The sequence below is a fragment of the Palaemon carinicauda genome, chromosome 17 (assembly GCF_036898095.1).
Source record: "Palaemon carinicauda isolate YSFRI2023 chromosome 17, ASM3689809v2, whole genome shotgun sequence".
Lineage (NCBI taxonomy): Eukaryota > Metazoa > Arthropoda > Malacostraca > Decapoda > Palaemonidae > Palaemon > Palaemon carinicauda.
Genome location: NC_090741.1, coordinates 62,902,090 through 62,917,089, shown reverse-complemented (window position 1 = coordinate 62,917,089; position 15,000 = coordinate 62,902,090). Strand labels below are relative to the sequence as shown.

The 15,000-nt window shown below is 35.8% G+C and overlaps 1 protein-coding gene across 1 annotated transcript in view; it reads right to left on the bottom strand.

Moving 5' to 3' along the window:
- LOC137656819 (polypeptide N-acetylgalactosaminyltransferase 1-like) overlaps window positions 1-15,000 on the bottom strand; it is a 295,944-nt gene that overhangs the window by 12,216 nt on the left and 268,728 nt on the right. The window contains 2 exon segments of the mRNA XM_068391130.1: window positions 747-957; window positions 3,152-3,308. Coding sequence (XP_068247231.1) covers window positions 747-957; window positions 3,152-3,308 — 368 coding nt within the window.

Genomic DNA, 15,000 nt, shown 5'->3' with positions numbered 1-15,000 from the left:
TAAGTAGTTCCTACCTGTAAGTAGTTCTTATCACCTGTCTGTAAGTAGTTCTACTACCTGTAAGTAGTTCATACTACCTGTAAGTAGTTCATACTAACTGTGTGTAAGTAGTTCCTACTACCTGTAAGTAGTTCATACTACCTGTGTGTAAGTAGTTCCTACCTGTAAGTAGTTCTTACTACCTGTAAGTAGTTCATACTACCTGTGTGTAAGTAGTTCATACAACCTGTGTGTAAGTAGTTCCTACCTGTAAGTAGTTCATACTACCTGTGTGTAAGTAGTTCTACTACCTGTAAGTAGTTCATACTACCTGTGTGTAAGTAGTTCTTACTACCTGTAAGTAGTTCCTACTACCTGTAAGTAGTTCATACTACCTGTGTGTAAGTAGTTCCTACCTGTAAGTAGTTCCTACCTGTAAGTAGTTCATACTACCTGTGTGTAAGTAGTTCCTACTACCTGTAAGTAGTTCATACTACTTTTGTGTAAGTAGTTCCTACCTGTAAGTAGTTCATACTACCTGTAAGTAGTTTATATTACCTGTCTGTAAGTAGTTCCTATTACCTGTAAGTAGTTCATACTACCTGTAAGTAGCTCTTATTACCTGTCTGTAAGTAGTTCCTACTACCTGTAAGTAGTTTATATTACCTGCCTGTAAGTAGTTCTTACTACCTATAAGTAGTTCCTATTACCTGTAAGTAGTTCATACTACCTGTAAGTAGTTCCTATTACCTGTAAGTAGTTCCTACCTGTAAGCCTCAGTGATATCCTTCCGCCGTTCGTCGAGTTCTCTCTGTCCTAGAGTGTACCATCGGAAGTGGAGGTTCCAATTGAACGCGCCCCAATGCAGCTCGAAGGACCTCACGTACTGGAAGGTGTCGTCGTGAATGATGTCGATTATGGGACACACGACGCGAGTCCTGTCGCCGGCGATTCGCGACAGTAGCGGCTCCAACCATCCTTTGAGGGGGGTGAAATAGGGAGATTAATCCTCTTACTGGATTAGGAGATTACAATATCTTGCAGGAAGGAAAAGGCGATTAAATCCTTTGGAGGGAAATCCTCGGAGATTTTGGGATGATTAATTAATCCTGTGGGGTGAAAGGAGATTGATATATCCTTCATGTACTAAATGAAGGATTTAAAATACTCAGCAGGAATGAGAAGAGGAGAATAAAGCATCCTATGGGATTGAAATGAGAAGATTTAAGCCTCCTACATGAATAACTTACATATTCAATTTTCAGAACAATATATTCGTACTCCTATACACTTACTCAGAGAGAGAGAGAGAGAGAGAGAGAGAGAGAGAGGGAGAGAGATTTTAAATTCATAATTCATAGGAATGAAATGAGAAAATTAAGCCATCCTACAGGAATGAGTAAAGGAGATTATAAAGTCTCTTGAGAGAGAGAGAGAGAGAGAGAGAGAGAGAGAGAGAGATTGATTTCACAATTAATAGAAATGAAATGAGAAAATTAAGCCATCCTACAGAAATGAGTAATTTATAAAGTCTATTGAGAGAGAGAGAGAGAGAGAGAGAGAGAGAGAGAGATTAATTTCACAATTAATAGAAATGAAATGAGAAAATTAAGCCATCCTACAGAAATGAGTGATTTATAAAGTCTATTGAGAGAGAGAGAGAGAGAGAGAGAGAGAGAGAGAGATTAATTTCACAATTAATAGAAATGAAATGAGAAAATTAAGCCATCCTACAGAAATTAGTGATTTATAAAGTCTATTGAGAGAGAGAGAGAGAGAGAGAGAGAGAGAGAGAGAGAGATTAATTTCACAATTAATAGAAATGAAATGAGAAAATTAAGCCATCCTACAGAAATGAGTGATTTATAAAGTCTATTGAGAGAGAGAGAGAGAGAGAGAGAGAGAGAGAGAGAGATTAATTTCACAATTAATAGAAATGAAATGAGAAAATTAAGCCATCCTACAGAAATGAGTGATTTATAAAGTCTATTGAGAGAGAGAGAGAGAGAGAGAGAGAGAGAGAGAGGGAGAGAGAGAGAGAGAGAGAGGACGATTTAAAAATTAAGATAACCGTAGGAGAGATATCAAGATGAAGCAGAGAGAGAGAGAGAGAGAGAGAGAGAGAGAGAAATTACTTCCATAGGATTGAAATGAGAAATCTAAACCACCCTACATGAATACGTGAAAGAGATTTATAACGATTCCTTAATATTTAAAAGAAGCAGATTAAGGCATTCCCTGGAAATAATGTAAGAACATCTAGATGACAATAAAACATCTCACCAGAATGAGAATTAGATAAAAGACTCCTAAGGATCTAGGATAAGGAGAGAGAGAGACATCCTGCAGAGAAGGTTAGGGTGTTCTATGGATTTGGAACAAAGAGACTGAGACAAAATGTAGGAATAATGGGCCAAGTGAAGTTCGAACAGTGCCAACCTGATACTGACTTCATACAGGTGTGGTAATGACATATTCATTCACAGGTTTCTTAACAGTATATCATCCCGCCCAGAAGAAATAATATATTCGAAATAAAGAAATTTACTTTGTTGCCACTAATTTTTTATGCAATGAAACCTAAAAAATAAAACTGATATATTCTCATGTATTTCAAATAATTATACTATTAGCTTTACGCTGTTTTTTTTTCTTATCTTAATTGACTATTACATGTAGGGAACATTCATCCAGATGTTTCTTTAGAAAAACAATGTTTCAAAAGGTGATATCCAGTGGTTCATACTACATTATTTATCTGAACACTGACTCACTGAGAGATAAATTACAGTCCAGTAATACACAAAGGTCACGAACTCTTAATATTGTGACCAAGTTGTCATTAATATCAATTTGGATATCACCAAGTTTTCTAAAAATTATTTTTTTCCTACCAGACATAAACTCACTTTTATTCTAATTCACTTTTAGTTGTTTATTTTCAATCCATTGCATAACACTAGTAAGAACATGGATTAAATTCTCAACTGCATCATCTATGTCATTTACGGAGAAGTAAAATTATGGCATCCTTAAAAAAACTCAAGTTAACTCTGTACAAGGCTAGGCACGTTACTGCAAATTTATCTATATCAATTAAAGTAAAAATATCTTGTACTTTCAAAAAAAAAAAAAAAAAAAAAAAAAGGCATCAAAATAATACTGTACTTACCATCAGTAGCCTCACAGTGGGCATCGAGGAACGTGAGGACGGAGCCCTTGGCCTCCTGTGCCCCGAGGAGTCGCGCCCTAATGAGGCCAGTCCTCACGGCTGACCGGATGACCCTCACGGAGACCGGAAGCTTTGCGATGTACTCTTCTAGGGGTTCCTGTTGAAAGAAATTGACAGATGTGATTCTCTAAAATGGAGTCACAGCTGAAAGCAAGGTTATAATCATTCTGGAATGGTTTCATTAGACTGCCAAGTTCAAGTTTCCTTTTTTTCTAATTACCTCCGCCAACGAAGTTGGGAAGTTATGTTTCCGCCCCTGTTTGTCTGTTTGTTTGTGAACAACTTCCTGGCCACAATTTTACTCATAGAGTGGTGAAGCTTTCGGGGATTAATTATTATGTTGGGAAGTAGAAGGGATTAAATTTTGAAAGTTCTAGGCCAAAGTTCTAGGCCCAAGTTCGCAAATGGTTATCACACAGACTTCAGATACACCTACGGTCTAAATTGATTCTGGGAAAGGCAAGCTGGTTTCGAAAAATAATGTCATGACGGAGGTCTACATTTCCAGAATGCTTTTCTAGTTCTTATTTTAGGGGTTGGCTAAAAGCAGAGCCACATTATTCTTGAGGTTGATTAGGCTGAAACCTAGTGGGCCCAAGATGTGTAAGGGCAAACCAAAAATACGGGAATATGCAACTTTTTCTTTAATGTTGAAATGTTAAAACAATGGATTATTTACCTCATTTGTAATATAGTGTACAAAAGGAGAGCATGATATTCAAGGTGGGGGGGGGGGGGGGAATCGAAGGACCCCATAATGCTCGAAGCCTAGGGGCCCTGGCAAGAGTTAATACAGCACTGGCAAGAAGGATGCGTTCTTCAATTACGGGTGATAACTGAAGCAAGGTAAAGTTAAAGGGGTTGGATAGCTAGGTGGGAAGAGAGTTAAGAGACCAAAAGGATCAAATAAAAAAAAAAATATAAATGTTGGTGTGGTCCGAATCTTTAACTTTATCTACTTTATCTACTTTACGCTGTGCAAGGATCTTCATAGACGTTAAAGCCTTGACTTGATGTTACTAACAAGGAAAAAAATATCTTAGATAACAGCATCAAGGGATCATATGTCCAGCCTATCTATCAAATAATATTAGATGAAAAAAATTATGACAAGGACCTCCAAGAGAGCCAGTTGAAGTTGAGTATGAAAGAAATTCATTCTGACGGAAATATAGTTAATGATGAAGAAAAAAACACGCTTCTAGCTGTTCAAATCTTTATATGTTGTGCCTGGCGTAAAAATGATTGAAAATTTGAAAATGACATCTAAAGTAGTAACAAAAAATAATGAAAACAAAAGGATAGTTTACAGGATTCAGGGATGGTCTGACCAAGTGGAGAGAACTGAAGACCATACGTGGGTGAGAAGAATGTAACATTTAGGAGTATAAAGGATGAGAAAACAAGAATGGTGGCGAGGCTGAGGTCATTGAGATGTAGATGCTTTTGCCTCGTTTATGGTGTATATTTAGCCCTCATACTGACGGGTCGCGTACAATAGTATTAATAATAATAACTCTACTCTCAACTATTTACGATGACTATCACAAGTAATATGACTCTACTCTCCACAAGGACGGAAGCGGAAACAAACACAAAAACAATAACAATAAATATCTTTGAGGGAAAAACAAAATTACCTCTAATAACAATAACAGTCTCATACACAGTAGCCAATATTCATGGTAATTACCATATGATTGCAATTACATGAAAAAATAAATTACGAGTAAAAGAATGAGTGGAATTTGCTCATGGAGGTTAGGATGGTCATTGTAATAAAATTCTTCTTCTTGATTATTTACAGAGAGAGAGAGAGAGAGAGAGAGAGAGAGAGAGAGAGAGAGAGAGAGAGGAAGGCTTTCTTTCGTTATTCCAACAAGCTTTTAATATTTTTTCGATTCATCGACTTATTGAAAAGCAATCAGTCCTGACTCAATGGCCTATTGCCTTACACCTGGCGCACGGGGATTACAATGTCTCAGGGGAAGAGCCGTTCGAAAGAATGAATAATCAATGCCTGGTAATTAAGAGACGCAGAACGATATGGATAAATAAATATTATTATTACATGTTAAGCAACAACCCTAGTTGGAAAAGCAGGATGCTATAAGCCCAGGGGAAAATAGCCCACTGTGGAAAGGAAAGAATACAAGGAAAAATAAAATATTTTAGGAACAGTAACAACATTAAAATAAATATTTCCTATATAAAATACAAAAAATTTAACAAAGCAAGAAGGGAAATTAGATAGAATAGTGTTCCCAAGTGTACCCTCACACAAGAGAACTCTAACCAAAGACAATAGAAGATCGTAGTACAGAGGATATGGCACTACCCAAGACTAGTGAATAATGGTTTGATTTTGGAGTGTCCTCCTAGAAGAGCTGCTTAGGAGATAGTATAAGTTATATTCAGAAAGCTGTTATATGAATACTAGTGTACGCGACCAGTCAAAATTGATGGGGAAATATTTAGATATATATGCGCATACAGAAAGATTTAACCCTTATCAATCCAGAACCCTTTGTTAACTACCACACGGCAGTTTGGGCAATTTGGGGGAGACTGTGCTTTCCAAGTGGTTGCTGCTCAGCGTGACAGGATATATATATATATATATATATAGAGAGAGAGAGAGAGAGAGAGAGAGAGAGAGAGAGAGAGAGACTCATTCTTTATCATATCGTGAGATGAGGGAATAATTACAAAAATGGCATGAAAGAAATTTTGTAATAATGATAATTATGATAATCATCGTCATTATCTATTACTATTTTACAAAATTATAGATAAATCTTGACAGTTCGGGAATAGAATTTCAACTAATCTGATTTGATAAGATTTTTCTCAAACTTTTAACGAGGGAATTACATTTTAAATAACCTTTGTAAATAAAGCGAACAGGTGGAAAATAAGTAAATAAATAAATAGTATATACATCGAGAGAGAGAGAGAGAGAGAGAGAGAGAGAGAGACTACACAATTCTGACGAGAGAGAGAGAGTAATTACACAATTCTGACGAGAGAGAGAGAGAGAGAGAGAGAGAGAGAGAGTAACTACACAATTCTGAAGAGAGAGAGAGAGAGAGAGAGAGAGAGAGAGAGAGAGGTAACTACCCCATTCTGAAGAGAGAGAGAGAGAGAGAGAGAGAGAGAGAGATAACTACGCCATTCTGACGAGAGAGAGAGAGAGAGAGAGAGAGAGAGATATGAAAGGAAGCAACGTAGGATAAATAACATGGAATGGCCAGAAGCCATAAAGAATTAACTGGTGAAGGTGGAAAACTTATTGAGGCGAACAGACACCAATTATAACAATGGGTCTTGTACACGAAGGAAAATTTACTGCAGATCTGATTTTTGTGGATATTTTATTTTTAAGTCTACAATTCGGAGGTTTAGGTCGACAAATCTCCCCTATATAATAAAGAGCAAGTGTCTAGTTATATACATACATATATGCATACACACACACACACATATATATATATATATAAAATATATAAAATATATATATATATATATATATATACAACACACACACAAACACACACACATATATATATACATACACACACACACACACACACATATATATATATATATATATTATATCATCCTACCCATATTGACGAAAAAGGCATGTCTATATGATAAGATATATATATATATATATATGTATATGGGTCACGTTCAGCAACAAGACGTATAAATACTGATCTTTCCCCTCCCTCGGATAGGGGGGAGAGGAGTAGTCACACCCTGGTCAGAGGGGTTGTATTACGAAACAGGGAGTGAGTAGTGAAGGGTTGAATCTGTGTGAGTGCATATCTAAATATTCAGCCGTCATTTTGACGGGTCACGTAAACAAGAAAAACTATAATTGTAATTATTATCATGGTTATTAAATTCGTAATTCTTAAGGTCTTCATATTTGTGATGGAGTGGTTCAGAAATGTTTCTTGTCAGTGTGTTCTCTGTGTGTGAGATATGTTTTCTTAACGTATCTGAAATAAACAATGCTTCATTGCATTTAAATTCGTTCGTAAGGTTAATAAAATAAAATGTAAAATACTGTGGTCGAGTTCATTAAATATATTATTTTCTAAAATTCAAAATAAGTGGGATCCATGAAGCAATTGTTCGCTTTGTAATCTACCATACTTTGGAATTGAAATGGATACAACAACAACAACAACAACAACAACAGCAACAATAACAACAACAACAAATACAGCCGTTTCTAGTCTACGGCAGGACAAAGGCCTCAAACATGTTCTTAGTCATGCCGTGAGTTCGGTAAGTTTTCATCACTACGCTGGGCAGCTTCGGATCCATGATGGTGGGAGACTTGTCTGATCGTTCATAGCAAACCAACCTAGTTAAGGTACCCCCTCTCAGAAATGGGAAATTGCTACATCAAATCTCAATTCCTTTACCACGCCAATATTCCTACCAATGCTCTCCTTCCCTTACAATTCCCGACGGAAATATGCGACATTGCAGATGTAATTGAGACTTCAACGCATAGAAAATTCTTTTCGAAAGTTTGCTCAATCAGATTCTTCTCAAGAAGTAAATTCCCAGAAATCTGTAACCTTCCCTGGGTTTTGAATTCATGTGATCTTGTCCACATTATTTGCTAAACAATATACTTTGCATTCTACGCTTTTCAAAACAGAATTTTAAAACAATTTGCTTGGTATTTTATGTCTTCCAATACAGAATTTGCTAAACCATTTGCTTCGCTTTTTATGTCTTTCAAAACAGAATTTGCTAAACAATTTGCTTGGCATTTTATGTCTTTCCTAAACAGAAATTGCTAAACAACATGCTTGGCATTTTATGACTTCCAGTACAGGATTTGCTAAACAATTTTCTTGGCCTTTTATGACTTCCAATAGAGAATTTGCTAAACAATTTGCTTGGTATTTTATGTCTTCCAATACAGAATTTGCTAAACAATTTGCTTCGCTTTTTATGTCTTTCAATACAGAATTTGCTTCGCTTTTTATGTCTTTTAATACAGAATTTGCTAAACAATTTGCTTCGCTTTTTATGTCTTTTAATACAGAATTTGCTAAACAATTTGCTTCGCTTTTATGACTTTCAATAAAGATACTATGCCATGAGATAAATCAAAACCTTCTAGGGCTACAAAATGATACAACTTAATTAAGATTACTTAGAATATTTCACTCCCTTTAAGCTACGTAATAGTAGCAACTCTGGAAGTTATAGAACAAACTTTAAGAACTAATTATTAATAGACAGAATCATCATTATCACTGATAATACGAGTATATACATGACTCATTATCACAATCATCCTAACAAATACTACTATCAAAGAATTTAATACGCATATCTGAAAAGGGAGAAGAAGCTAGTAAACATAAAAATATTATTATTATTATTATTATTATTATTATTATTATTATTATTATTGTTGTTATTATTATTATTATTATTATTATTATTATTATTATTATTATTATTAATGGCTAAACTACAACCCTAGTTGGAAAAGCAGGATGCTATAAGCCCAGGGGCTCCAACGGGGAGAATAGCCCAGTGAAGAAAGGAAACAAGGAAAAATTAAATATTTCAAGAACAGTAACATTAAGATAAATATCTGCTATATAAACTATACAAACTTCAACAAAACAAGAGGAAGAGAAATAAGATAGAAGTGAGCCAGTGTGTACCCTCAAGCAAGAGAACTCTAACCTAAGACAGTGGAAGACCATAGTACAGAGGCTATGGTACTACCCAAGACTAGAGAACAGTGGTTTGATTTTGGAGTGTCCTTCTCCCAGAAGAGCTGCTTACCATAACTAAAGAGTCTCTCCTACCCTTACCAAGAGGAAAGTGGCCACTGAACAATTACAGAGCAGTAACTCGTGTGAAGAAGACAATGCCAGTTATATACATCAAACTATAATACAGGATTTACGAAATTTATGTCAAAGGTCAGAGGTCAGGCACTGCGACCATTGAGGTCATGAAACATTGATTGGGTCATATTGAGGGGGGGGGGGGATTTCTTTATGTCTTCTATTGTATCCCCGTGATAGGTACCTTCGCTGAGTCACTGAACAGTCTCCTGTTCTTTTATTGACTATTTTTTTTTTTACTTTACGAGATACAATGAAAAGCTGAGTCAGCTAATTTTTGAGAATTCAAGAATATAAAGGTTCGATCATTTCGATTATTTTCTTGGTATTTTCAATGGAAATTACTGAGAAATAATGTAAACGCAATATATTGTTCTACTATATATTGTATTGAATGCTCTATAGCTGGCAATGATCACTTTGAAAACATAGATTTAATAGTTATACTCTTTCGTTTTATTATTTGTTACGTCTCTTCTATATAATAAAGAGCAACTATCTGTGATTTTATATATATATATATATATATATATATACATACATATATTCCGGTTACGCTCAGAAACAACACTAATAACTACTGGTCTCACCCTTGCCTCGGGTAGGGGGAAAGGGAGTAGTCATACCCTGTTAAGAGGAGTTGTGTTAGCAAAGAGGGAGAGGGTGAGAAGGATTGAATCTATGTATGTGCAGGTGTGCGTGTGTGTACATATTTAGCCATCCTTTTGGACGGGTCGCGTACACAAGTATTTTGATAAAACTCAAATCTATCAATTTCTGAAGACTTGAATAACCTTGGAGATTTCATGAGTATATAACTGTATCAACATAACTTTTTTCACTAATATTTCTATTCCTACAACACCGTGCCCTTGAACGAAACAGACCTAAAATGTCAAAGGTCAAAGGTCATTCAAATATACTCGGGGTATATTTGGTAGGTAGTAGGTTAGCCAAGGCACCAGCCACCCGTAGAGATACTACCGCTAGAGAGTTATGGGGTCCTTTGACTGGCCAGATAGTACTACATTTGATCCTTCTCTCTGGTTACGGTTCACTTTCCCTTTGCCTATTCTTTACAGATTCTCCTCTGTCCTCATACAACTGACAACACTGAGATTACCAAACAATTCTTCTTCGCTCAAGGATTTGGCGACTGTAATGTAATTGTTCAGTGGCTACTTTCCTCTTGGTAAGGGTAGAAGAGACTCTTTAGCTATGGTAAGCAGCTCTTCTAGGAGGACACTCCAAAATCAAACCATTGTTCCCTAATCTCGGGTACCATGGTCTTCCACTGTCTTAGGTTAGAGTTCTCTTGCTTGAGGGTACACTCGAGCACACTATTCTATCTTACTTCTCTTCCTCTTGTTTTGTTAGTTTTTATAGTTTATACAGGGAATATTTATTTAAATGTTATTCTTATTAAAATATTTTATTTTTTCTTGTTTCCTTTCCTGACTGGGCTATTATTATTATTATTATTTGCTAAGCTACAACCCTAGTTATAAAGCAGGATGCAATAAGCCCAGGGGCCCCAGGCTTATAGCATCCTGCTTTTCCAACAAGGATTGTAGCTTAGCAAGTAATAATAATAATAATGATAATAATAATAATAATAATAATAATAATAATAAAAGACCTTCCCCTGGTCCTCTTTCTGACGCAGCGAACGTCACAAGTCCACTCTACCGCCGAGTTGACATAATCATTAGTATTACGACCGTCATGCCAAGCAACTCCTGAGAGCGAGAAGGACGTTCAAACTTCGCGAAGTATCCAATGATGCCAAAAGTTTCGTCTTAACTTGCGCAAATCACTTATTAACCCTGACTCGCCGTTGCCTTGACGACCTGTCGCCAGTAAAGTTGATCTGACAGTAAGACAAGCAAGCGTTCAATCTCCTGGTTATTCAGATAGGCAAGTGGGACTCAGACTGATGTGAAAGAATGATAAATAAAAATATTTATATCTATCTATCTATCTATCTATCTATCTATATATATATATATATATATACACAGTATATATTTGTGTGTCTATATATATATATATATATATACATATATATATATATATATATATAACTGTGTGTGTGTGATTTAACGTGGTGAAAGAGTTTGAGTATCGCCATGATCAGCAAAGCTATACTAGTCAGGGCCATCTATACTAGGTTGGTTTGCTGTGAGCGATCAGATTAAAGTCTCCCACCATCACCAATCCTTAGTGGCCAGCCAGCAGGAAGGAAAACTAGCCAAATCCCAGACATGAAAAAGGACATGCCAGAGGCCTTTGTCCAGCAGTGGATTAGATACGGTTACATTTATTGTATTAGAGAGAGAGAGAGAGAGAGAGAGAGAGAGAGAGGAGAGAGAGAAAGAGAGAGAGTTAACTCTCAATGAAGCCCATTTAAAAAGAAAACCAGCAAAGCCATTTGTCACTTTAAATAGAAATGTTACACGAGAAAAAAAGATGGCTTAATTTACGAGCGATCAATCTTCATCTTTCAAAGCGCAAAGTGGCGTAGAGATGATGCAATATACTTTACTGGTTCAAAGAAGCTTTTTGTAAAGTCGAATTGCCTGTAAGTTGAATTTTGTTAAACTTAGGCCTAAGAGAGGCCTAACCTGAATTCCATGTCTATGATTTCAGGCTATAAAAGTCAACAAATAGTCGGGTTTCATATGAAATAGATATCAGGTTATTACAAAGGTAGATTTGCTTACTGTATTAAATGATATTATATTGTTTTATTACAGCATTTCTTTATTTATTTTATGTTTGTTCTTTTCTGTTTGGACTTGTGTTTGTAAGTCGAATGTTTGTAAGTCAAATGTTTGTGAGCTTAATGATTGTAAGTCGAATGTTTGCAAGTCGAATGTTTTTAAGTCGAGTGTTGTGAGTCGAGTATTTGTAGGTTGAATGTTTTTAAGTCGAGTGTTTGTAGGTCGAGTGTTTGTGAGTCAAATGTTTGTAAGTCGAATGTTTGTGAGTCGAGTGTTTGAGAGCCGAATATTTGTAAGTCGAGTTTTTGTGAACCGAATGTTTGTAAGTCGAATATTCGCAAAAAAGTCGAGTTTGTGAGTCGAATGTTTGTAAGTCGAATATTTGTAGGTCGAATGTTTGTGACTCGGGTGTTTGTAGGTCCAATGTTTATGAGCTAGGGGCTGTATGTACTGTACAGTGTTGGGTTTCTGTCTCGTTGTCGTTCCTCGTGATAGATGACAGTAACGGTATGCTGATTCTAAGCACTTTCGTGGTTTAGGCAATTAGACTGACAAGACTCTTTAGCTGTTATTGTAGACTCGCGTGCGGGTGAAGTGACCGTATTTTTATTACTCGTATTATATAATATAATGCTTTTTGGGAAATTATAATGCCGTGGAACGCTTCATTAACTCCGCCAAGGTTATAATATGACCTACGTTTTACTTATTTGTCTGTGAATAATCATGGTAAGGGGTAGATGGAGATGGTTTGGGCCTGCTATAACACTCCACAAGAGAGATTAGTTCACTAAACTTTCAACTGGGCTCCGCTAGTCACTAGACTAGTTGGAAAAAACTGGCCTACACGACTGAGGAAGAAGCGTGAAGTGGGAGATGATGAATGGAGAAATATTTGAGTTAAAAGCTCAAGATAGAGACGTCTGGCGAAATCCAACCGAGGCCCTTTGCGTCAGTAGGCGTAGGAGGAGATGATGATGATGATGACAGTTAGGTATTATACTCCAGAAGAATTCATTCAATACTGGATGTGATCCGAATCAAGATCGCAATTCTGGTCATTAATGTTATCACTAAAGAGTCGACATATGAAAAAGGAAAAGCTTGGTCCGTAGACTCGAACATAAGATGACAATCTTCATTGGCGGAGGTATGAAATCTCTGATTACTCTCTCTCTCTCTCTCTCTCTCTCTCTCTCTCAGCTGGTCTTTATATCAAATCATCCAATGCTTTTCTCCTCTTATGAAGTCTATGATCGCGTGCTCATCTCACAAAGCGAGTGGACTTGATATTAATCTTCAAATCGAACGAGGCAAATAAGGGTACGGATATTAAAACTCCAATGGGTTTGAGCTGATCTAAGCACTGAAATCAATATCAGGTTGTGAAGTATACTGTTGTGGGTTATAACAATGGTATTATATATATATATATATATATACACACACACACACATATATATATATATACATATATATATATATATGTATATATAAATATATATGCGTGTGTGTCGAGATAGAGACCTGCTAGATTTGAAGGAACGAGCCAACCCACATCTTTCAGAAAGAGAGAGAGAGAGAGAGAGAGAGAGAGAGAGAGAGATCGAAGCGCGGACTTACTCGGGTCCAAAAAGAGAAAAATATTTTCTTATATATCAGAGCATTCAAATAAATGTATTATTCATTATTAATTCATTTTCAAAACCGATAACGATAGAGATAGTAACTAAGCTAAAAATAAATATGCAAATACGAAGAATAAAAAAAAAGAAACAGATTAAATCTAAATATAATTGGAAAAGGAAAAGAAAACGCAAAACGTATATTATGTTTAAAAGAAATTAATCTGATTAATAAATATAAAATGTAAATCAATAATCACTTCAAAATAAATACAAAACGTGCAAATATAGTTTGAAAAAGCGAAAGGAAAAATATTGTAATACATAACGAGACAATATGCAAAAAATATGTAATACAAAAAGAAATTCTTACATCCAATTAAAACAGTTCATGAGAGAGAGAGAGAGAGAGAGAGAGAGAGAGAGAGAGATTGTAAATAATAATTAGTTTTTCTGCAACTGTTAGATTTCTCAAGGTATCTAGAGAGAGAGAGAGAGAGAGAGAGAGAGAGAGAGAGAGAGAGAAATACTGTAAATAATAATTAATTTTTCTAGCGCAATACGCACCATTTAATGGGCGAAAATGTGTTTCTATTAAAAAAAAAAAAAGACGGATACCCGGTAAAGCACAAACCTCCGCCACCGACACTTTTGTCAACAAGAAAACATGACGTTGTGAGTATTGGATCCCAAAACACATCTGTCATCTAAGGTCGGATAACAAGTTCATTGATCGTACTGACCTTTGACTGACCCAACCTCTAACAAGGGTAATGACATCACTAAATCATGTTGTATATCACAAGATATGCAAATGAATTATGCACATTTTGGCACTATAGTCAATTCTTTTTAGTGAAGCAGATTTGCACCGTTATGCAGTGGTGCCCTTTTAGTTCGGAAAAGTTGCCTGATCGCTGGTTGGTTGGACAAGAATATTCTAACCAATCAGCGATCAGGAAACTTTTCCGAGTTAAAAGGGCAGCGCTGCGAGTCAGTGCAAATGCGCCTCGTTAAAAAACATTGAGTATAGTTTCATGCAAATCAGATAAAAAATGACCACAATACGGCAAAAAATCCTTATCTATCTATCTTTTCTTAACACAAAGACAGACATATAAACAAATATATACACACGTGTACCGCACATGTATTTTTTTTTTTGTCGTTATCACTCTCCCCTCGCACTGATAACTTATTCGTTCCTGTATCTACTTGTATCGAGCTGTTTGAATTTTTGTGCCCTTCTTTCACAAACACTGTTGTTATAAAATCTCGCTGTCTGCTGAAATAAAGTTAGTTGTATTCACGAGTCTCTCAGTTATTATTATTATTATTATTATTATTATTATCATTATTATTATTATTATTACTCGCTAAGCTACAACCCTAGTTGGAAAAGCAGAATGCTATAAGGCCGAGGGCTCCAGTGAGGAAAGAAAATAAGAAAACTGCAGGAAAAGTAATTAACAATGAACAGTAACAAAGAGCAGTAACAACATTAAAATAAATATTTCACATATAAACAATAATAACTTTAA